The 24897-nt window shown below is 44.4% G+C and overlaps 4 protein-coding genes across 4 annotated transcripts; 1 reads left to right on the forward strand and 3 right to left on the reverse strand.

Moving 5' to 3' along the window:
• Positions 1-679: 679 nt before the first annotated feature.
• slc35h1 (solute carrier family 35 member H1) lies at positions 680-7696 on the reverse strand. Its single transcript, XM_040192739.2, has 10 exons — positions 7653-7696; positions 6609-6825; positions 6236-6386; positions 5788-5851; positions 5609-5681; positions 4329-4497; positions 3747-3830; positions 2681-2856; positions 2264-2393; positions 680-1438 (listed from the first exon to the last, which is right to left on the reverse strand). The coding sequence occupies exons 2-10, from the start codon at positions 6717-6719 to the stop codon at positions 1302-1304; spliced, it is 1095 nt and encodes a 364-aa protein (XP_040048673.2). The 5' UTR covers positions 6720-6825; positions 7653-7696; the 3' UTR covers positions 680-1301.
• A 212-nt stretch (positions 7697-7908) lies between these two features.
• taf13 (TATA-box binding protein associated factor 13) lies at positions 7909-8483 on the forward strand. The gene has a single exon (XM_040192746.2). It carries the CDS (start codon positions 7909-7911, stop codon positions 8284-8286), a length of 378 nt encoding a protein of 125 aa, XP_040048680.1. The 3' UTR covers positions 8287-8483.
• A 418-nt stretch (positions 8484-8901) lies between these two features.
• tnnc2.2 (troponin C2, fast skeletal type, tandem duplicate 2) lies at positions 8902-11363 on the reverse strand. Its single transcript, XM_040192744.2, has 6 exons — positions 11180-11363; positions 10429-10480; positions 10211-10354; positions 9848-9962; positions 9630-9766; positions 8902-9406 (listed from the first exon to the last, which is right to left on the reverse strand). The coding sequence occupies exons 1-6, from the start codon at positions 11180-11182 to the stop codon at positions 9375-9377; spliced, it is 483 nt and encodes a 160-aa protein (XP_040048678.1). The 5' UTR covers positions 11183-11363; the 3' UTR covers positions 8902-9374.
• A 1135-nt stretch (positions 11364-12498) lies between these two features.
• Positions 12499-17506, reverse strand: LOC120829015 (troponin C, skeletal muscle). The gene is made up of 6 exons (XM_040192743.2): positions 17100-17506; positions 15701-15755; positions 15377-15520; positions 14781-14895; positions 13602-13738; positions 12499-12903 (listed from the first exon to the last, which is right to left on the reverse strand). Exons 1-6 carry the CDS (start codon positions 17100-17102, stop codon positions 12872-12874), a joined length of 486 nt encoding a protein of 161 aa, XP_040048677.1. The 5' UTR covers positions 17103-17506; the 3' UTR covers positions 12499-12871.
• Positions 17507-24897: the final 7391 nt, after the last annotated feature.

A 24897-nucleotide genomic window follows, 5' to 3' on the forward strand; every position in this document is an offset into this window, starting at 1 on the left:
GGGGCGTGGCCTGTGGGGAGGGCGTGGCCCTCGAGGGAGGGCTACAAAGACCTCACCTGAGCAAACGGTGCTGAAGCGTGCGTGCTGCGATGCCTCCCGTAGAACTTCAGCACCAATCAAAACTTTGGACACACTTTCTCATGAGAAAACGTGACACGTGTTTATGTAAATAATTAATGGGACAGCAGGCGCCCGTTAACATCAGGTTCTGTGAGTAGTCTCATTGATGGAATTAAAGCTGGAAAATATGTTCATTCTTTAAATTCTTCGTAAATCCTGACATCAATGAATGAAATGCTTGGACAGAAGAGACCCTTTATTTTGGCCTGTCGTAGGACAGTAATAAGCGTTTCCTATGCTACCTCATTGCAGGTCCCTCCACGTCTTCCAGGTTGACAGATGTGAGTGCTGACAGCAGCCATGGGTGGTTTTGACTTCATTATGATGATGTTAGGGGAGTGAACTTGCTGAAGGAACGGGCTTGTCAGTGTTGCCGATTTGTGACTTTGATATAAAAATAGATCTTTTACTTCTATTATTATTATTACTAAAGCAAAAAGAAAAATATTCTCATTTATTTGCTTCTAAAAAGACGTGAGGGTTTGCTGCTTTCTTTGTCTTATGTGATAGTGCCTGGTTACCTTTGAGTTTCAGACTGTTAATTAAACAAAACATAAACTTTAGAAAATTGTAAAGGTTTATTTTCTTTGTGTTTATTCTGAGAATATTTTTGACCAGAAAAATAATTAATCATGGAAATTACCAGCAGATTTACCAATTTATGTAATCAAAAGAGATCATTCAAGTAAATGTATCAATAACCAGACACTTAATTAGTCACTTTCTACATTTGTTCCTCCATTCCCTAACAGCTTACACTGTAGGGGCCTTCACAGAATGTTATGAACACACATAAGTATATCAGCATTTATAACAAAGCATGAAGCGTTGAAGTCCCAACGTGTGACAAGTGCCGAGAAAGGAAACAACCTGTTACAATACTGTCAAAGTATCCCTTCGGCCGCCTCTCGCTCCACATACATCATCCTTTGCAGACTCTTGCTTGTATTAACTATGTTTTTGAAAGTCCCTTAAGGCAAAAGAGCATAACTGTCAGTCCAGAGTCAATGCACAGCTTTAATAGGAGGGCCCGTTATGGGCCAGGCCCGAAGCCATGACCGGGGGAAGAAAAGACAAACAGCAGAGGACACTGTTCCCTCTTCTGGTGCCTGTGTGTCCCAACTCTGTTTTGGATGCTCCAAAGCTTTGAAGGAGAGAGAAGTGTGAAGAAGATCTGGACTTCAGTGCAGCGTGATTTCCTGTTCCTCGTCTTCGTATTCAGCAGCCGAATCGCCTCGGTCGTCTTCGCTCTGCCCCAGTAGTGGCAACGAGAGCTCCGGGCTCTTACTGTTGAGCTGCCTCAAAGACGATCCTTTATCTGATGGACAATATTACAAAACAGATATCAGCAGTTATTTTTCTCTTACCCCTTTTGTTTGTTACTTGACTTAATGATAGTTAGATCAGAGGTCTAATTGAGGGAGAAGACGTTATCTTTCAGTCCACACATTCAGCTTCCCACAGCAGCTCTCAAGCTGGACACCGGTTCATTCACAGCTCCTTTCATGCGGATATGACAGAACAGGCACCAGCCAATCAGATCGCGTTATGCTCACGTCTAAAGAGCGTGAAGCTCAAAAATAAAAGGTGGCGGACCAAACTTTGTGGAATAGAGGGTCCCTGCTCCCTGCGGACATTGGCCTGTAAAACGTTGAAGAGCCCTGAGCTAGATAGCTGCTAAATGCATACAAAGTAAATAACTAACTAAATGCTTAATTGACACAATCATGTCATCGCCACATTCATTAACACTGATTTAAAGGTTTTGTCACTTCCAGTCAACACTAAGGAGAGAACAGGCTCGTGTTGTGATGGAAAGAAAGCTGTTGGGACTGTCAAACATTATTTCATTTGATGGTCTAGATTAGGCATAAATGGTTGACTATCATACGTTGCAAGATGCGGGAAGGATTAACACCCGTAGCTGGTGATTTGAAAAACTGCCATAAAATGTCAATTTGAATTGATTCATCGGTACGATGCCTTTCATCACAGTACAGTCATTTAGTTCACAGCTTTTAAGACATGTTTTGGTCGTGCCTTTACTCTTTAGTATATAATTTGACCGATTTCAATCTTGTTATGTCATTGCCATTAGACAGTACAAGAGTATTATGATCAATTACAGTATAAAAACACTTACTTTTGGAATAATATGTCTTGAGTCCTACGTGCAGTGAAATGCCACACAGACACACGGCGAAGCCCAGCCAGTTAAGCATGCTCATTCTGTCTCCCATCAGAGCCGCTGCTAAAATGAGCGTACACACCTCCTGCAGGAAGAGCAGACAATACATTGCATGAAATTCTATTCTAAAGTCCAAACAATGGAGGATGGAGAGCGATGGATGGAACGATGGAGAGCTCAAAGGTTATTGGAGACATGAACGGTCCGGAGCAAAAGCAGAGCTGCTAACGTTTTAAATCACGTCGAATCAGACTGACGCTGACCCAGATACTTTCACTTTCATATGCCTCCTATCTCAAAATACGGTGCGTCATGGTCTGTTTTACAGACTCATTCAAAAGGAAAGTCATACTACCCACAATGACAAAGTACCTTAAAGATCCCTGATATGGATAACGTGAGGCTGGAGGTCCGGGAGACAAGCAGGAACTCTGAGAAGCCCAAACCGAAGGCCAGCAACCCGCCGGCGCTCAGCGTGCTCACTGAATACAGGACGGGCAAGAGCTCCGTCCCCCGGAATAACTTCTCTGAGGTACTGAGGCTGAGTCCTGGAAACAAGACAGAAATCTACAATTATGGTTCCTTGGGTTTACATGTCATCTAAAGAGCTTTTACACAGTAAGACAAGACACCTGCATGAAACAATCCTGGTACAGTAATAAGACACAAGGCTGAAAGAAGCATCTTCACAATGTTCGATCCTTTCAATGCAATGGCAAGCTGATGGAACACAGTTTGATTCACAAATGGTGGGAAATAGAGCCATAGGTGGATTAATGTGTTCTTAGGATGAGTGTGACTACTATGACACCACCCTACATATCTTTATGGTTCAGTCATCTTAATACTGTAAACATATATGAAATGAGGCTGAGAAATGATCTGCAGCCGATTGTCACATTGGCTATGCAGCGTGAGAGTAGTAAGATTAGTAAGAAGCATTTAAAGCAACCGTGTCTTAATACCCACGATTAAGAGTACTAGCTAGTTGTGACCCACATCTGAAGAAAAATGGCATCATGCATTAGACCAGTGGTCCCCAACCACCGGGCCGCGGGGCCGTTTGGTACCGGGCCGCACCATGGAAAGTTTATATATATATTTTTTTTCTGAAAAATCTTTTATTTTGAAAATTGACCGGATTTTCTCGTAATTATGTGCGCTCGTCCCTCTGACATATTCCCCACACGTCACCAGGCGTTTTTCTTCACGTTAACACGGTAGTTTCGCCCACCAGCGAACACAGAGCGCGCGACTACTACACCCCCCTACCCCCATCGGACCTTCTCGACCGGTCCGCGAAATATTGTCTGACATGAAAACGGTCCGTGAGGTAAAAAAGGTTGGGGACCACTGCATTGGACTAAACCCACAGGTGATGCATGAGGGGGGACAGAGGGAGGATGTCCCAGCAGCCAGAGATTAGGACTAAACTCACCTTCATTATACAGGAAGAGGGGAAAGAGGCCGGCAAACATGAGAGGCTGCAGGTGGTACAAAGCGTCTATTGGGTGCTGCAGGCCTGGTGGGGAGCAAAGCAGGAGAAAGGAACAACACGTGGTTAGAAACTTTTAAACATTTGAAAAGGTCAAAACACAGATGTCTCCTCTGCTGTGTGTGGAATGACCGGTTTAAAACGGGGAAATATTTAACGTGTTGATCATTTTATTCTGTGGAGCATCTTTCAAGGAGGCTATAATATGTTTTAAGAGAATGGACACTTTATTTTATTTTAACATTTTAGAGCAAGGCTGCTTTTTAGAGAAAAATAGTAGACAAATGGGGCTCTAATGGCTTCAATCTTTGGTACATCAGGTTACAGATTTAATCATGATGGATTTTGAAGAAACCTCTGACGTAATCCACTTGACTGCTGTGATTCAAAAAAAGGGCACATTATGGTAGTTATCATAATTATATATGTGTGTGTATATTGAATTGAATGAGAAAGTGTGTCCAAACGTTTCATATAAACGTGTATAACACGACTGCTGCAGATATCCATCATTCTCAGACTGACCCAGCTCTGCTTTCTGCATGAGGACCTGCGTGAGGGTCCAGCGGATCCCACCTATGAAGGACGCCACCAGCACCATGGTGAAGCCCTTCAGATTGAACTGAGTCGACTCAAATGTAAACATGAACAGACCACAGGAGATCAGCAGGACCACCAGGATCAGGAATGGGTTCTGGTCAAAAGGGAAGATGGCAAAATTATGTGAAATCCAAAAAGGAAAAAAAAAAAAAAGACAGGAAAAGTGAAGAAAAAAAAATGAAGATACAAAAAAGGTAAAAAAGAACAGAGATGGATAAAAAAAAATCAAAGCTGAAGATTATATTTATATATTATATATATAATCTAATAAAAGCTTCTGGTTTGATTATTTATTGAAATAAATGTAATGTGACCATATTTTAAATCATCAGTTTTTATTATAATCCATGCATAAGTATACATATAAAAGCCCTGATTAAAAGGAATCAGTTTGGCTTGTGTTTGCAAGTATAATATATTAACTAATTAGCAAGCCATCGCAAACATATTTGCAGGTCTTGTAAATGACCCTTTTATGTTAAAAATAATACGTCCTCTTAAACATTAATGAATTTACACACAACAGAAGGAACTGTCATTTCAGCAATGTGCTGCGTCCTCACATGTTGCAAAAAGAATGACAGACAGCTCAAGTCAATCGCCATCATCTTGTAGGAGGTAAAGGTAGAAAGAAAAGAAGAAGAGAAAAAGCAATCTATTGGGATCACAGTCAATTATGCTCTTCAGTCTTTATACGGACAAATGAAAATCCAAAGGGGCTTAGAACATGAGCATTTTCACAAGGCGGGAAATTGTAGAGAAATTATACTAATGGTGTCCTTTGTGGTGCTGTAATCATTACCATCAGGGCAGCAAACCCATATATTCATACTTCTCTTTCCTGTGGCCCTTTTTTTCACAGAATGTCAGCGTGTGACTCAATGTTACGGTTGACTTCATAATTGCACCTCGACTTGAAACTGTCATGAACGTTTGCTCGCGGAGGAAAAAGACTAAATGACTTAATACACCTTTTAGGTGAGCGAGCAGAGTTCAGTCAACTGAGAGACGGTCGATTCCGTCTACAGAGCAAAGGGTTCAGCACTGATCAGTGCATCTGTTAACTAAATGCCACTTCCTCAGGCGTCACGGTGTACCTCAAAGAAGCAATAAAGGCTTTCTGCCGCGTCACTGTAGAGATTATTTACGGTTTGACATTATTTACATCGGATGCGGTTAATGTAGTGGAAACGTGGGTCCCTCACCGGCTCCTCTAGTTTAAAAACCAGGGAGAAAAACAGGATGAAGAGCACCGCTGAAGACTTGGTCATGGTGTACCTGGAATCAGACAAAAGAATAGAACAATCCAATAACTGGGTTACTGGGTATGTACAATACTGATGGTGTCCTGTAGATTTTTTAAATGCCTAAGAAACAAACTCACAAGCTAATGGTGATGAAGAGGAAGCTCCAGTTGGAAAGCCCAATATCAAGTGCTGAGGCCAAAGCTGGGGACACAATTTAGGACTCTTAGCAGACAGAAATCCTGTTCTTGTTTGCCTTTAATGCAACTATCCATTGCGAATCAGAAGATGGTATATCGTGCTGTGGAATATTTCAAAATATTCCATTGAACTGAATAACGCTGAAACCTACTTATTGTGGACTTTAGGCCGGAGACCTACGAGGCTTTTTTGCTGACTCAATACTGAACAGAAAACGGGGTCATCCCGTCCAAAGACTACATGTGACGCGTTTCTATCAACATGGACTTCAGTAAAAGTACTCGTCACTGAACGCTTTGTGAATGAGCGAAGGTGATACGAGCCGACTGATGCGTTTTCCTCGGTTCACTGTTGCTTTCGGTGAAAGACTCTCCGGTACGATCTCACCCGTGGGAGCCACTTTACGGAGGTAGTCCTTCCAGCTCAGAACGGTGCGAGGTTTCCCCGTCCAGCGCGTCATGGCCCGTCGCGTCAGAGCCGACAGGCAAAAGTTGATGGCGAGGTGAACTAACGTCATGAAGAGGGGATAGTGGAAGCCCTGAAAGAGAGAAGCGGGCCGGGTCACCTAGCTGGGTCACCTAGGACGGCCTCTCGCCCCAGGGTTCTCCGTCAGGGTCCTGAACACCGAGACACCGGGAGGCCACCAAGTTGAAACCGGGACACAAACACGTCTGCCTTCGTCACAAGAAGCTAATCTGTGCGTGACCCGTGCAGAGGAACAGCTTTAGTGCCGAGTGCTCTCAGGACCCCTTTCCCTTACCTGCATCAGCCATTTGTTATAGAAGGTGATGCCTATAGAGAAGACGTAGTAAAAGAGAACAAATCCGACGGTGCGAAGCCCCCGGCAGAAGAAGTGCACCGGGCACGCCATGCAGGGCCTCCACCTGAGGACAGGCTGAGGACAGGCTGAGGACAGGCTACCACAGAGAGGTCATCGCCCACCCGAGTCTGCAGCCCTGCACGACCCCCGCAGCGCTCTGAGGGGGGGAGAAGAGGGGGAGAGAGAGTAAGAAGTTAGGGTTTGGTTCCATTCGGTTCATACAGTCGCTGCCGTTACACAGCTGGATAGTTAGCACGAGCCAGCTGTGATGCTAGCTTAGCGTTAGCTCCGGTGTGACGACCAGCAGCAGCTCACGTTCGCCGTTAGAACCACGTCAGCCAGACGTCTAACGTCGACCAGACAACGGCTCTCGCCGCGCGGTGGACGTCATGCGCGTCGGTAGTGAGACGGCGTTGGGTCGTGACGTCAGAGGCCAGTGCCATCGGTATCGCCAGATGGTTGTTTCCAGACGTTTAACGTGGCCGGTTGTTTAGATACCAACTGACGTCAGCTGCGCGTGACGTCATTACGGAGGTCGGCTCGCTTTGTAACGACGTCGCGTGGTCGGTGAAAAGTTAACTCGCGTGCGTCCCGTTACCTGGTCGCGTCTCACCTGTACGTGTCCTTCTCGCGCGGTCCCACCCACACGTTACTGATGATCTACAAGTTAACTTACGCGTCCTCCTGACGCCTCGCTGGAATCACAGTCCTCTATTCGCTTCCTCCTCGCGCCGCAAAGTTACGTCACGATTTGACATAGTTGGACTTCCTAGACGCCTTTCACGTGACTGAATCGATACGCACCAGAAATATGTTAAAGTGTTATTGATTGGAGGAGTGCACGCGCAGACTAGTGTTTTCACAGTGCAGCGTGTGCACGGTGAGCGACACACACACACACACACACAGACATACGCACACACGCACGTTAATCGGTGCAGCTGAAACGAAAGCAAAGAGCGCGTCTTCTGGTCGATTACTCACCGTCACTGTGGCGAGCAGCGGGACGCACGGGACGGGACGGTGGCAGCGCGGGCGCCGGCAGGGGGCGGTGGTTTCTGCGTCGTCCTCCCCAAACTACTTCCGCGGTCAGGAAGCGAAGGCGGAAGCGCCCGGAGACCAAATCCTGCAGCGAGGAACCGCCGCGCCGCGCCGAGCACCGTAACCCGGCGTTTACCCGCCGCTCTGCGGCATCCAGCGTAACACCCACACGCCCGTTGCGTCTCTTTCCCCCTCCAGGATGGCGGAGGACGAGGACGAGGCCGGATACGACGAGGAGCTGGACGACGGCTCCGGCGGGATGGACGTCGGCGGCCACGGGAGGAGGAAGAGGCTCTTCTCCAAGGAGCTGCGGTGCATGATGTACGGCTTCGGGGACGACCAGAACCCGTACACGGAGTCCGTGGACATCCTGGAGGACCTGGTGATCGAGTTCGTCACGGAGATGACCCACAAGGCCATGTCCATCGGCCGCCAGGGCCGCGTGCAGGTGGAGGACATCGTCTTCCTGATCCGGAAGGACCCGAGGAAGTTCGCCCGAGTCAAAGACCTGCTGACCATGAACGAGGAGCTGAAGAGAGCCCGCAAGGCTTTCGACGAGGCAAACTACGGCTCGTGAGCCCTCTGACGCGGCGCTAGTTGCATCGCAGCGGTCCGAGTGTCTCCTTTTGACGCCACTCGCCGTCTAAAATCTGTTATTTGTGGTTTATTTTTTATTTCCTATCACTCTATGATGGTGACGAAGTGTGTAACCTTGTTGGTGGTTGTGGTGTGTGAGTTTCTCAATAAAGAAACGTGCACGTTGGGTTAATAAGACCAGTCTTCCTTATTCATTTTAGTTCCAGAGAAAGTGAACCTGGAAAAGACAGTTCCCCACATCTGGAGACAGTGGTGTCCGACCTCAACCTGGTGCATTGCTTATGACGGAACAATAGTTACGTTCCCTCCTTCCAGCTTTTTCTCTAATTAATCCTGGGGGTTCGCTGGGAGGACGATGTCCTCTTGCACAATGAGGAAGTGTAACGGAACAACTAAAGATGTATAGACAACACCATTAATTGACCGATCCAGAAAATATTCCACTGATGAAAATAACATTTGAAAGTTGTCCATGCTGAAAATGTTGAACGCATATTTTTCTAAAATACATGGTGACCTTATGTAAGCACCACACGGGCAGAAAGTCTGTTTGACCATAACTAAAATTGTTTTTTTTGTACAAGTTGGACAAAAAGAAGAAACAAACAGATTTTATTGATATTCCTTAAAACATTTTTTTTTCTTTACACAGACCATAAATATAACGGACCAACTACAAGCATGTGTTAATTCATTTATTCTTTTCAAGCCAGTTACTTCTTACAGCGAAGCGGTCGACTGAATTGGTCTAAGCAGCAGGTAACGTGCTGCCGTCCAATCGGGATCTAGATCAGATCTTTACCGGGGGGAGGGTAGGGGGGGGCTCTCCGATGACGGGGTCAGCTCGGCATCTGTGGACGGGCTGTCTGCATTCTCAAGAGGCCGAGTGAGTGGAGCAACCCCCTCCCCCCTTGGTGCCCCCCCCGCCAGGTGCCCTGGAGGATGGAGAGGACAAGCAGTGCACCAGGTGGACAGGAGTGGGTGTTTGTGTTTTGGGGGAGAGGGGGACTGGGACAGCGGGGAGTCAGGGTTCAACGGGAGGAGGAATGTCCGTGAGTCTTTCTGCTTTTACTGCACATTCTCCATCATCTTGAGGAATTCTGCAAGAGAGAAGAGAGAGATGGCACGGCGTTATTGAGATGGGAAGTTGCAAACTGCAAATTGGTCTAACACCAGGTATGAAGGTGGGGTTTATATAACTCTAAAAAACAGTTTTCTAATGTCATTTTCTATAAATCAGGCTGACATGACGGACATGATTTGCACCAAACGGCCTGAGGTGATTATAAAAACCACCATCATCATCCTGAACCATGAACGCACCATCAAAGTCCAGCATGCCGTCTGCGTTCTTGTCTCCATCCTTCATCAGCTCATCGATCTCGTCCTCTGAGATGGGCTCGCCGGTGCTGCGGATGATGACGGAAAACTCCTCTCTGTCGATGTATCCGTCGCCGTTCCTGCGCACGCATGTACAGGATCCCAAACATTAAGCGATTCACAACACAAATCAGACGATTGAGTACACGTCAGTGACGTACTTGTCGAAAATACGGAAGCACTCCGCCAACTCTTCCTCGCTCTTGCCGGCCTGGTCCTCCTTCAGCAGCCTCACCATCATGACCAAGAACTCCTCGAAGTCGATGGTGCCGCTACCTGAGGGGGCACAAAGGAGCCATGCGAGCGATTCATGAAGGTGTGTACAGCCGTTAGGTAGTGCTGCGCACAAGCTATGGCACCAAGAGACACTTGGATAACTTATTGATTGTTTTCTCTTTGCGCACAGTTTCACACATGAAAAGTAAAAGGAAAGAAGTGTAGATATGTTATGACCGATTTTTATAATGTATACATGTGTAATACATATAAAAGTTGCCTCTTTTGTCCTGTCATCCATCGCTCACCATCCTCATCCACCTCCTCGATGATCTCATCCAACTCCTCTCTCGTGGGGTTCTGGCCCAGCATCCTCATCACCTGGCCCAGCTCCTTGGTGCTGATGTCACCGCCACCGTCGGTGTCGAACATGTCGAAGGCGGCCTTGAACTCTGCAGGAAGAGGAGATGTGAAGAACGTGGCTCCGAACATGTTTGAGCAACGCGTTACTGCCGCCGGGACTCACCGTTCAGCATTTCCTCGCTCAGGTAGGAGCGGGCCTCTTGTTGTGCGTCGGTCTGGAAGACAGATCACTCACTCACTACACAGGCTTCATTCATGATTCCACACCTACTGAGCCAATATGGCCTTGTCAAGCTTCATTTTTTTTTAAGGAATATCACAGCATTGATCAAGCGAATGGAGTCACATATGAAAGGAATATAATTGTTTTCGATTCTAGGATGATCATTTCCAGACTCATTAGTGTCGGTGATGACGAGATGCTTTCAAGCTTTGTTAGTCGCGCGATGCCGAGGTGTGCGTCTCGAGCTTGGTGGGAATGTCTCCGGCTATTTCCGGCTCAGGACATTAAGCTCGCTGTATATGGCTGCAGACATCTTATCCTTGGGAATCTGCCACCGAAGCACAATCCACACCTTCCCAGCGGACCCCCACCCTGCTCCCCGTCTCCACTTTCTGCCGCCAGCAGTGATACACGCAATAGACGACTGAGGGAGGACCTGTTTTTTGCATTTGTTATAAATGATTTAAAGAGACTTTATCAATTAAAAAGTATTAGGGATGAAAAAGTTAAAACATTTGAATGGGAAGCCAACAGATTGACATCTAGAGTTTATCCAGAAAAGGCTTGTAAAGGATTCCATATTTCATATTATTAACAAACCCACATGCGCTCATCATAATTGTTTGCTTAAATAATAATTTAATAATAAATAACTTCAACAAGTCATTCTTTGCACAATTTCTGGTCTTACCATCTTTGTGGATTAGCTTTTCCCTCCCCAGATATCCAAGGAAATAAAAAAAAGGCCAAGAGGAGTGGTCAATCCGTGTGCACCCCAACAGAGAGACTAGACGTCAAGTGAAGATTCAGACACACTTTAAACTGGACGGCCAGGTCCCGCCCCCCGCCTCCCACAGGCCTCCAGATTTAGTATCCTGAACTTTTAGGGTTCTGGGACCACGGCAAGCCAATCACACCGTGGAGAGGAAAACAACCTGGTTTCTTATAGTGAGAAAGTAAAAGAGGTTCATTTTGTGTGTGAAAGAATGCAGCTTTTGGGGAGAACGGGATTCTTGTTTCAGTGCCTTCTGGTTTTGTTAAGACTGAGATGATCAGGATGTGAGGAAGAAGTGGGATGTGAGGAGTAAGTGGGACATTCCGTGAAGCAGAATACCTTCACAAAAACCCAATATATCCTTATGTTTCTTCCTGTGTGGCCTCTATCTCATAAAAGGACATTTAGTAACAATGAAGATGAAGACAGTGGGAGATGATGCAGGAGCTAACATTTTAAAGTTGCCTGTGGGTTTTGTGATGATGGCATTTCAATCTGGGGCGTGAAACCCAAAACCGGGTGATGAATGCTGTGGAGCCCGTCCCAATCTTACCCTCCTCCCACCCCCCCCCCCCCCCTCTCTCTCTCTCTCTCTCTCTCTCTGTCCCTCCGCCCCCCTTCGCCGTGAATAGCAGGAAGATTTGGGGCTGAGCTCGGACGGCCGACAAGTACCCGCTCATCCCGGCACCTCACTTCCCGAAGCGGTCAACCTGGTGCTCCTTATACGGCGGGCGCTTCCTGGAGGGAGGGGCCCGAGGTGAGACGCAGCAAATTGGGATAGGATGCTGAGGCGGGGAGCAGCCACGAAGGAAGGGGAGGGATGTCGGCTTTTTGAGAAGTGGTGGGAGGCCTGTAGGTTATATACCCAGAGGGAGACCTGCGCACGTTCCACAGGAAGAATCGGTCCTGTGAGCGACTCGAGCCTCGCGTGCTCACCGGCTGCTCGGCTTCACCTCTTGGGGACCACGAGAAGATCGCTGACAGAGAGATGGGGGAGAACCATTTAAACAAGATGACTGAAAATATGAGACAGAGGCCACTCAGAGCGCAGCGAGGAGGCTAGTTTGAAGTTAAGGTCCAGATAAGGCCGAGCGTGAGCGTGTGGGAAGGTGGAACGATGGCGGAGTAGAAAGTGCATGTGTGTCGGTGTGTGTGATCACGTCACGTGTTGGTTGTGTATCTGAGAGATCAACACAAGCAGCAAAACATGCTCGGCAGAAAAACTTGCAGAGATGGACGGGGGAGAAAGTGGATTTATTTAGAAAGCAAAAAAAAAAAGGGTGGAGCGGGTATTTATTTTGGAAGAGGAGCGTGGGTGGGGGCGGGGGGCAAAGTGGTGTAGCATTTCTGGAGAAGCGGCAGCTGCAGAAGGGGACAGCTGGCTCAACGCAGGCGAGTCTTCGTCTTAAAAGGTTTGACGGGATGGATATTTATAGGATTCCTCACTGGGTCCCCTGGGTTCCGTATGAGAAGGGGGGTTGGACGAGGGCGTAGGGGCCAAGGGTCGGGGGGCGGGGGGGGGTCTCAGAAATAACATCCTAATGATAATTGCACAAGGATTTATAGCATTATAGCAAAGGTGACCAAGGAATGTAGAGCTGGCCCTCGCTACTGGACGTTCTCCATCATCTTCAGGAACTCTGAGGAGACAAAAGGACGTCAGCGGTCAATCAAACAACCGCCTCCCCAAAATCCAGCACTTTATCTAAACCCCCGAACAGATGAACCGTGAAATGTGGCTGCAGAATGCGTGTGCGTGTGAACAAAACCTTTTTCCTACCAGACTAAACATTCCTTTCATAGGAGGCCAAAAACGTTTGGTGTCTGGTGTCTTCATATTATAACATGTTTTATTTTTATAATATGAAGGAATAGGCCTACTTCTGCACTAAAATGCATATAAACATTCTTGTCAAGAGATTTCAAGATGAGAAATTGCCGCAGAGAAACAGACATTTCTTATCTTCTTTTCTTTTAACTTGGTGTTGTATTTTGCTTGTTTTTCTAACTTTTTTGAGGTTCTCTGTGCTTTAAACAAAGAGAAAGAGCTTGATAGCACTTTTATATCTCTGTTGATTGTAAAGCAGGTGGTCATTTTAGAATACCATAAAGATTGGAAATGGACAGAAACGTTTGAGATCTACATTCTCATCTAACTGTTCAGAGATACTTATTCGAGAGTGAATAAGTATCTCTGAACACTCTGACAGTATAACTGAAAAGGTTGTTAGCAGATGTCCAGTCTCTCCCTCTGATGATCCTGCAAACATCATGGAAGACACTGCGTGTCCACAGCAGTGAAGAAACTCCTCCGGCTCGATGAGTAGCTCAACCTCACCGTCAAAATCAATCTTCCCGTCATGGTTCGTGTCTCCTTCACCAAACATCTCGTCGATGTCCTCTTCCACCACGGGCTCTCCGGTGAGGTGGAGGATTTCTCCAAACTCCTCCCGATCGACGAAACCATCTCCGTTCCTGAGGACAAGAAGCAACATGAAATGAAGATGGACGAAAACTACCCTCCTCCACCCCGTTTCTGCTCTACATCACCATGCACACACACACACACACACACACACACACACACAGACAGATAATATCGCCGACATAACACACATATATATATATATATATATATATATATATAGGTATATATATATATGACATGTTGCTATGGTGAACATGGTAGCAAACGCTTGATTACACAGCCAGCAAGTAAGCAGCACATAATAACGTTGAGTTGTGTTTTTGATCACTTGGTGAACGTCAATCCCCTTACAATCCATTTTGTCCTTTAAATTGTGACAATTTATTTGTCTTTTGAAAGATCAAAGGAGATTTAACCTATTTTTACATTCATAACAAACTGGATAAGTGTAATAAGGTAAGGTGTTAACTGTACCAGTATACGTATATGCAAATCACACAATCAGTAACATGAACTGTATTATAGGATAGAAAAAATCAGTAATCCTGTCAAACTAGCCTGAATACTACAGTATGAGTTGCATTCCTCTCGGTTTTGATGTGCTCTTCAGCTCTATATCGGATCAACATCACTGTGGGTAATTCCTGTAGCTCTCTTTGGATCCAAATGTTCCACAATGTTGTCTTTCTTTCATCTGTGTGTGTTTTCACTGTTTTCATGAAGAACAGCTGCCTTCTGACGCGTCGATGAGATCCGCTAAGTCAGTCATAGAGCTAGTTGGTGTCTATATGAGAATATATAAGAGTGCAGCTATAAGGAAACTTTAATTAATATTATCTGGATACAACAATGCACAAAATGACAGCGTGAAGGGGTTTGTCCGCACTGATGAAACTACAGAGCACTTTAACCTGAATCGGCGGTTCCCCTCGGCTCTACGGAGCTCCGGCTCTCTCCTTTCCTGTTATTTAACATTGTGATTCATTTGCTGTCTAATTGATCCACAGCTCAAGATTAAAAAAAAAAAAACTTGAATATGCTAAAAAGTGCTAGTTGGTATTTGTCTTTTTATAAGTTCGGTTGTCATACTTGTCAATAATACGGAAGCATTCTGAAAGCTCTTCTTCACTCTTTCCAGCCTGGTCCTCCTTGAGCTGTTGCACCATCATGACCAAGAACTCCTCGAAGTCGATGGTGCCGCTGCCTGAGGAGAGGGAGAGGGAGAGGGGGTGAGGGGGTGAGGGAGGTGGAGGGGGGTGGGGGTGTAAAGGTTGAGTGCAGTGCAACCAGAGTCTGATCTCTACCTCACTATAATGTCTTTTGTATCTCTGGAGGGTGTGAAAATAACTAAAGAGTGAGACTTCTGACTTTTGGCAGGATGTCAAAAGCATCCAAATGGAAATGTATTATGGAAATGGTGACGTCCAATGTTTTGGACAAAAATTGGGTCTATCTCAGCCTCTGCTGCTTTTATTTGACTCCTCTCTTGCAAGTCAATGGACATTATGGAAATACATTACCAATTTCTGGAGTGCCTCTTTAATGTGAATGAGTCATACACAAGACACCGAATTTTCTCTTGGCTGCTTGTTGAATAAGCAACTATGACTTCTAGACTAAAAAAAGCACACAACCCACCTCAGAAACCAGGGAAAAATCAAAGCCTTTTTGCCAATCAAACTCACCGTCCTCATCCACCTCCTCAATGATGGCATCCAGCTCTTCCCTCGATGGGTTCTGGCCCAGCATCCTCATCACCTGGCCCAGCTCCTTGGTGCTGATGTCACCGCCACCGTCAGTGTCGAACATGTCGAAGGCTGCCTTGAACTCTGGACGGGAGAAATAACTAGATTGATATTTGAAAAACGTTTAAACTAGCAAAAAAAAGTGTCTAACGTTTGAAGGTTTATGAGGGAAGGTCGTTCCTCTTGGAACAAGCTCTAGTACAGGGAACGGTATTGAGTGTAATGTCCCACTCAATACCACTCAGTTTTATATGAACGACTGACCTGCAATCATCTCCTCGGTCAGGAAGGAGCGGGCATCGCTTTGGGCGTCGGTGGGCTTCAGAGGACAACGTGCAGAACGTGGGAGATCGACAGAATAGAGGATTAGAGCGGTAGAACTTGCTGCTTCTTACCAGTTGTATCTGCCAGCGGCTACGTCGCGACATCTCGTTATTAAAACACGATTGTGGACGAGTCAAAGAGGCTAACCGGCTCCTCATCAGGACATAAGCAAACACACACACACACATTTAAAATACGCCTGATGACATCGCAACTTTACACCGCGCTGTACATACTATAGGAATCTTTATTGGCGATGCTAGCTTCTTGTTTTAGGGTACAATGAGTTTGAATAGTAACATGATTCAATATATTCACATCTAAACATCGTAATAAATCGATAGCTCTTCGGACCCTTTCAGTTTGGGGCCCAAGGAGCCAGGTTGCCTAACTTGCCTAATGGTTAATCTGCCCCTTGTATGTTTCCCTGAGCCAGAGATGTTTCAACGCAACTATGTCCCAGTAGGTGTATTGCTGAAGACCCACAACGTGACGTAATAAGCAACAAGGTCCAGAGAGGGAGGAGGTCAGGGTGGACGGGAGTGAAAACAGTCATTGCATAACTTTCATACTTTAGTTCATTCTACTTCTGAAGTCATTTTTGCTAAAGTTTTATTGGCAAAACGGGTTCAGCGTTGCAGGGACTTCTGCAGGTGCAATTGTGTTGCTGGACATTTCGGAAGCAAACGCAAAAGAAGAAAAACCAACGTAACCATTCGTGAGAAATCCTGTGGTAGGAGAATATGTCGCAGGCTTGAATTGGGTCGTGTACCCGTTTGCTTGGCAGAACCTCATCAGATAACGCGCCAAATGGAAGGTCAAGCAAAACCCACCCGTTAGTTCACTACAAAGCTATTTGGGAGAGGATTAGAGAGGGATTTTCTCAAGGTGAATGCCCTAAATTAGGACACTCAGAGGAGGCAGCAGGTCTTCTCAATTTACTAAGCTGCGCTCTTCCTATCTTTAGTAACTCAGATCTACATATCAAACAAAATCACGGCAGTCTTTAAACAAACAGCAAAGAGGACATCCAGTAAGTTGTAAACGGAGGTCCTCAAACCAACGTTGCGAGTCTGGAAAACGGTCCGCCTCTAATAACATCACAGAAGTTGTTGCCTCTAATTAGAAAAAACAGGAATTCCAAGAGAGGAAAGATCGCTTGCAAAGAAATCCATCCGATAACCCAGCTGTGCATCAGATGAGGACCTACTGGCCGAGTCCTTTTTTTGCTTCAGATAATAATATCCATCTTCTGCCATCTGTGTTATATCCTCATCACTTGACAACAAAAGCAACTCCTTAAATTGATGGAAGTCCTTTTCAGTTTTCGCTTTCTTACCATGGCGGCCGGCTGTGCTGAACAACAGACACCAGTGAAAGAGGGCAGACGTCGGGTAAAGTCTCCCTGCAACACAGTTCAGGCGGCTTTACCTCCATAAGTACCCGCTTATCCCGCTTCACTTTTACTAAAAATGATCAGGATTGGCCAATGGTCCCCCTCCTCAGACAATGGACGGCCAATCAAATGGCACTTTAGTTTGTGCCCTCACACACTCTCCTGACGGACATCCCCTCGTGTGGCACTGTCCCCAATCCCCCATATAGATAACAGACAGGCTTGATGACATTTTAAAAAAAAGAAAAGAAAACACAGGGCAGGCATCAGGCAGCTGGAGGCTATTTTGGCAGAGGATCAACTGAGCATCTCTGTGCAAATGGACTTTTGATTTCATACACATCCACATTAATGACACACACACACACACACACACACACACACACACATAGGCACACAGAGATTAACGCCCCCCAGCATGCAGATTCTCTGCCCCTTTCGCAGTGTCCTTTAACTCATCTATCTGACTGGCTCCCTGTCTTCACTGGTTCGGACTTGCCCTTGCACTTATGACATGTGTACCTTTTCCACTCTGTGGCTGTTTGTTGGCCTCTGCTCCAAAATGGCCTTCCCATGGTACAAGCAACATTTCTCTGGAACTACTTTGTCTATCTGGAATATGTTTAAAGTTAGGATCAAGGTGAACACATGTGAGTGTGTTCTGATGTGTAAATATCAGTATATACAGTATGTTACTGGTTAAAAAGTAAATGAAAAAAATCACTTACAGGGTATTCATCCCTGTAAAACATGGAGCTATCAGGCTACACACCCTGTATGTCATAGCACAGTGTGTGGCCAGTATATGTGGGACGTCTTACTTTGATAGAACGAAGCAAAACAAAAGGCTTTAGTGCAGGCCCCACAGCACTGAAACTGGAGCAGTGAAATCTGGATTTTCGGAGAACTCGGGGTGTGATTTTGATTTTGCAAGTTTAACCCATTCTTTGAATCGTCAGGGCTTATTGGATAGTAGCCTGTGTAGGGAAGAGCGCCAGCTCCCGTAGCCACTCAGAAGCCAACACGTGTAGAGCGAAGGATGCCGCTTGACAGCGACCACACGCAGCTGTTCCCCTACTTTACCTATTGGTTTCTCTCCTGGTCAACAAAGAAGCAAACAAAAGGATCTCATGTATGCAGAGACAAGGGCTTCCAAAACGTCTTCATGCACCCCCCCAAAGCCATAATGCTTTTTTGGGGGACCCCTTTTGCAAGAAGTTTTTAAAAACCCATTGACGATGATACGGAAGATGTTAAAAATACTGAATAAATAAAGCATCATCAATACATTTGTTTCTCATTATAAGCATTGTTTGTCAGTGTCTGTGTCAAAACGTGTTCATCTTTGTGAGTTAGCATTAGCAAGCTAACTAAATACTTGCAACTCGCTTTTAGCTCAATTTTAGCTTTGATGGGTATTGTTTTCACAGGCAGACAAATAACAAAATGGTTATGGCAAATACATTTTTAACAATAATAGTTAAATTGGCAAAATGAGGTAATTTTCTTACATTGATGTTGAGGATGTAAATTAAAAGAGGTCAAAGTTGACCTTTTGCAGCATGAAGGCTATCTGGCGTAAAATGTCACAGGTTTTCCAGTTAAATAAACTGTAATTTGACTCTATGATTTTCACTAGATGGAGAACTAAATAACCACTTTGATTATTACTGTTCTTCTACAGGGAAACAAAGTTAATAGCTACCAATGTAGTGGTGGGTGAGATACTTTAATTACAATCAAAGCGGGGATAAATACCACAGAGAGTTATATTTATAATAAAGAGTTATATTTGTGGGTTAGTTGCACTCTATTATCAAATGTTCACACCCAATAATTCATTTTCCACTTGACAGACGTGTCAATCCGAGAGTGTCTGCTGTCGTTGGTCTACGCTGGAATGTTAAGCAATAAGGCTCTGCAGTTTCTCAATTCTTTAACTGGAAATCTATTTATGCCCAATGAACGGTCCCGTTGGCAGAGAAACAAGGGCAGCTGTGCTACAGCCGTCATGCTGACAAGAAAGCCTTTCTTCTGACAATAGAATTGGGAGGCCTTTACCCTTTTGCTGTGTTAAGTAGCTGGCACCTAAATTGCGGCATTCTGCACGCACTGTAAAAAGAGGAAAGTCTCATATTAAGACAACCAGATATATATGTTCAGTGTTATTTTACAGTAAGGCAATCCTCGTGTTTTGTGTTCATTAGTGTTATCGCACACTTTTTAAAATAAGCTACAGGTTATTTGGGGGAATTTTTGCAGGCTCTGTCCGTGGTGCTGAAAGTTGCGATTGGTAAGTCTGCTGAGCACGGAAATAATAGCGGTATATTCTTTCATAAAAACCTACATGGTACATGCATAAGCACATACATGCAAACATACACATGTAAACATGCTGCACACTTGGATGGAGATGCTATTGAATTCTTCATATTACATCTAGGAAATGCATTTTCATTAAACAAACTACACAAAGAACACACAACGTTGCATGCTTGATATGATATATTGCAGTTATTAAGCAAGTGGAACAGAGATGAGTGCGGATTCCTCCTGATCAAATATCAATATTCATTATCAGAATTTCACATATCCATGATACAGTGGAGGAGGTGGATTATTTCTCGTAATACACAATTTAATTCTTTTTCATAATTGTAATGTTGTAGAACTGATTTAATATTTAAGGGTTAGGGTATGATTTGGACTGGATTAGTCACCGTTGAGAGGAATGAAATAAGTTATATTTTGCTCAAAATGTGCAGCCTTGCACATCACTATCTATCTACACAGAGAGGTTCAGGGGAGCAGTTTACAACTGCAACTCAGAAATCAGCGTTGTCTGCCTCATACACATCATTTGTAGATACTGCAACACATCAATCAGTACCGCATAATTTAACATGGACATCCGACCTGTGTATTCCGACTAAGTACTTTCCCTATTTCATCTGGCTTTGGTTTGATTTATTCTTTATCTTTCAGTTGACTCAAGTTGTTATTAACTTCATCCTTAATATTTAGTTACATTTGTATTACCAATTCAGTACAAAATAAATGAAAATCAGATTCCAACAATCGACAAAGTGCTGGCTGCTAAAGAGGCTAACTGTGGCGGGCAGAAATGGCTAAACGTTATGTTAGCATTGTCATTGTGTGGTCTCATCAGAGCAATAATCCCCTCTCTTTGTACAATATATTTGCTATAGACTATAATGATTTAATATCAGTTTTTGGCCTTGCTGTTCAGGGATACTTTCTGTTGTCATCATTTGTGCATAATATGAAGCAAAGCAGTGTTGTGTTGTGAGGCAGTAAATGCATTATTTATTTTATTTAAAAATAAATAGTGGAGCAATTTAATGAGCAGGTATGACTGATCTGGTCTCCAATTGTTTAGTTTGGCTGCCCTGAAACTCATCATTTAGGTTAATTCAAATGAAAGCAGCAGTGGGGTCACCTGCTCTGAGTATTTAGATTCCAATAACACACATGATCTCCTCTTCACTTTCTTTTCCTTTTCCATCTCCTTCTCTCTTCTCCATCGTCCCTGTTTTTTTCATCACCCTTCCACCATTGTACACGTTTTAATCCTCGCCCTCTCCTCTTTCCCTCTTAGCCTCCTCTCAACCCCTCCGTCACCCACTGGCCAGTTCAGCTTCCATGCCGACCAACTTATGTCACCACCTCCATCGACTGACGGCAGCAGCTGACGCTCCACCCGGCTAAAGACTTCTCTCCGATTAGGTGAGAGGAAAACGTTTTGAAGTGCGAGATGACTCTGGTTTGCCGAGAGGGAATGAAGAACCAGGAGAAAATATCTCCTATTATTCTTTCCAGTTTTTCTTTCTTCTCCTCTTTCTCCCTTCTTCTCCTCCATACCTTCTATTCCTGGACATCCCCTGGGGGAGCAGCTGAACTCTGTAGACAAACACACCCTATATAAGGCTGAGGGTATGCCATCACTCCTTCCCCTTCCCCCGTCCCCCCCAGCTCCTCCATGCCAACAGCCAGGTTCTTCTAAGTCATACAACGTTAAATGCTGAACAGGGATGTTCTGGGCCTTTTTTTTAAAGAGTACTCTGTCTGGCAGTCGTCATTCTTCAAATTGCAAAACATACAAACGTGGTCGAAATTGTTCTGTTAAAGAAAGAAAAACCCACAATGGGTTACTTAAGCTTGTGAATAATATGTGCAACAGGAACATCAAGCTGCTCGGAGATGGTCTTACAGCCTTTACCTGCAACATGCTTGTCTATTAGAGGACACACCTTAGTTCAACATGTGTGGTCATTATTTATTTCTAATCTTTTCTTGTCCATTCCCTTTTTTTTAAAATCGGTTATGTTGAAACAAAATTCAAAATGTCAATGCTGATTTTCTCAGTTTCAAGCTTTTTCAATGACCATTGTCATTTTTTCTTTCTTTAAAGGAACAGTACCAACTATTTTGTCAACACATTTGTATATGAATAAAGATATATATATATATATTGTTGTAGTTTGTCTTCTTATTATGCAAAGAATGCCTGGTGGTTGCACCATGTACAACCTGAAAAGGGGTACGTTGAGGTTTTGCTTTGGTTTGGGGGTTGTTGTTAAAAGTCAGCAATGCTGTTGATGATAGTCCGCAGGCAAAAATACGATTCTATACGCTGGATCAAGCACACTTGCTGCTGTCTGGGGAGCTGGAGACCACTAACCCCTGCACTGCAGTTACCAGTCTTAAACACCAAGTGTCAGTCTGGTCATGAGTCAGTCAGAAGAAAAAAACAACTCAATGGCTGCAGTTACAAGTATTTTTGCTTAGGAAGGTTCCTAGATGAGTGAAATGAGCCAAAAGTATCAAGAGCTGTTTGAATATCTAAACATTCAGCACGTAAAACACGTTGGTTTTTAGCTTTGCAGCCCTACAGGTTTGAAGTGTGATTCTGCGCCGGCAAACAGAACTTGGGGGCAGTGTGAAAAGGAAGAGCCTTTTCTCCAAATTGACTGACAAGTGGGCGAGTTCATTCCTTGTTTGGGACAGGGCACATAATAGATATGTAACCTTCTAAGTGTGTACATTAATCTCAGCACTTGATTATATAATTATTCACATGTACATGATAACAGTGTTGACGTTATATAAGAATGTACGTGAGTTCTTAGCATGACTGTTTAGGATACAGCAGGTTCAATTAGACCTGACAGAACCCCCTGCCATTTGATTTCTCCCAATTAGCCCAATGCACGGGAAGGCTGTATGAACGTGAGGGGAAAGGGAAACGGCGGGAGAGTCTGAAGTGAAGTCACCTGCAGAGAGGTTGTTTTTGGTTCATTTTGTTCCTTTTTGGTAATTACAAGTGTTTGTTTTTTCTGTTTTGCTTGAGACCAACGAAAGGTAATAAAGCAGAATGGTTAATCGCATCCAGGAGCGCGGCTTCTTTCTTGACTGCACCGCATCCCAACTCAAAGCTCAGTGAGCCATCCTGTGTTGGCGTTGGCCTCAAAGGCGCTACGTCACAGAAGCTTCACTTCTCACAGGAAAGAGGATAATTCAGAAAAAGTTTCATTTATATTGCATAATTGAATTATCAGTTTCACCGAAGCAGTGTTGACAGTGAAGGGTGACAGCAGCAGGAAGGAATGAGCTCCGGTTTCTCTCCTTCACACTTGAGTGAAGCAGCCTCTCACAAAAGAAGCTCTTCATTCAGCTTCTTGACATATTTCAGTGAGTCATGTTTGAGTCTATTGTCTTCGAGCTAATTGTGAAGCTTTAAGAAGTTTTTTTTTTTTCATCTAATGTTGTCTAAATCATAATAGACAGTCAGATTCCACCGTGCACCTAATTGTGTCACGAATCGTCCAGGACGGGAACCCAAAAGCAGACCACACGGAAGAATCAAAATAAAAGGTGGGTATTTATTATGCAAAAAAAAGGTGTGGGGAAGGTCTGGTCCGGTTGGGTGGTGATGAGTGGGGGCTGGAGTCGGGTCAACGGCTAGGCAGGGGAAAAGGGCGATCCAAGTAATGAGCTGTAGGCAGGGAAACAGATTGCTGGTTAGTGATCCGGAAAATAAACAGAAACAAACACACTGACTCTTGACTAGACTAGACTCGAGTTTGGAGCAAAAACCGTACGTGGTACGCTAACGATCCGGCAAGGACTGGTTGTCTGGTCACGGCTTCAATGGTGAAGGGGATGGTAATCAGGACCGGGTGTGCAGGCAGCAGCAGGTGTCGATGGTTGAATAATTAGTCAGGATGTGTTTGGGGAAACTCAGAAAAAACAGGTTAGAGTGGCAATGTAACAAACCCTGTTCAGGAAGCTGAATTCCTGACAAATTGTCCATGAAGTTAATGTAAGTTTGGTAAATAATGAATTCCCACTTTAATTCTAACTCAAAGGAGCCAGTGAAGAGAAGCCAGGATTGGGATAATGTCATGTATTAAAACCAGTGATAGGTTGATGCCAGAGAGGAGAGAGTTACGGTAAGTCTTGGAGATGCACGGAAATGGAATAATGACACGGAAGTCAGCCCAATTCCTGAATACCCCAGTCTGCTGTTTTTACTGTCAGTATGACAGAATACTACTCAAAAGGTCTGACCGGCACTTGGTCGTTGTCTTGCCCTTCACGCAAAAAAAAATGGTTCTTTAGAAGGCAGTGTGGTTCTACAAAGAACCTTCTAAAGAACCATTACATCTATTAAATGGTTCTACATGTTTTTCATATCTTTAGGTTATAAATGTTTCTTTGAGATATTAAAGGGTTCTTAATTCACAGTCATCTTATCCGAGTGTCTGAATAAGCTAACGTTAGTATACATACAATATTGGTGCCTGTAGCTCGGCTGGAAACGCCACATTTCCCTCATTTTGTGGATGACGCATATAACGTTAACATTAAGGTTTTAATAATCCTCAGATTTTTGAAACGGTTCATTTCGGATGTTATTTTGTTTTCTAAGGCTAAATTGAGCGTTAGCTAACTAGTTAAGACATAAACATAAATATCCTTTGTTGCACTGCTATTTGTAGTTGTGGATGAAACAGGGCACTGTTTGAATATGACTGTTTCATAAGGGACAGCACAGTAACTTATTCAGCAGAGACGTATGTTACAGGTTGGGTCTTGGGCGCAGTTGGGTGTTCCAACAGGACAATGACCCCAAACACACATCAAAAGTGGTAATAGAATGGCTAAATCAGGCTAGAATTAAGGTTTTAGAACGGCCTTCCCAAAGTCCTGACTTAAATCCCATTGAGAACATGTGGACAATGCTGAAGAAACCAAAGATCAAAGATTCAACGAGAAGCTTACCAGAAGCTTGTGGATGGCTACCAAAAGCGCCTAATTGAAGTGAAAATGGCCATGGGACATGTAACCAAATATTAGCACTATATTTTTGACCCTGCAGATTTTTTAACAGGAAACAGGAAACTCAAGAGATCCATGACATTATGTTCTTTACAAATGTATGTACTTTTCTCCACAATTGTGTGTGTGTGTGTGTGTGTGTGTATAAAAGAAATATGATTAAACCTCCAGATCTGTTTATTTATATGTGTGTAGTGTATGAAGTTACTTCCATTTCCTTTCTTTTTTTTCTCAAATGAAAATGTTCCTCCTCGTGAACTAATCAGATTCACATTTATAAACCTATTCATCAGCAATCCTATTCTACGCGTGCGTAAGAGCGCGCTGGGATGCCCCTGTGGTTCCACATCTGCAATGCTCTCCATTAAATCATTACGCG

Source organism: Gasterosteus aculeatus, chromosome 2 (genome assembly GCF_964276395.1).
Source record: "Gasterosteus aculeatus chromosome 2, fGasAcu3.hap1.1, whole genome shotgun sequence".
NCBI lineage: Eukaryota > Metazoa > Chordata > Actinopteri > Perciformes > Gasterosteidae > Gasterosteus > Gasterosteus aculeatus.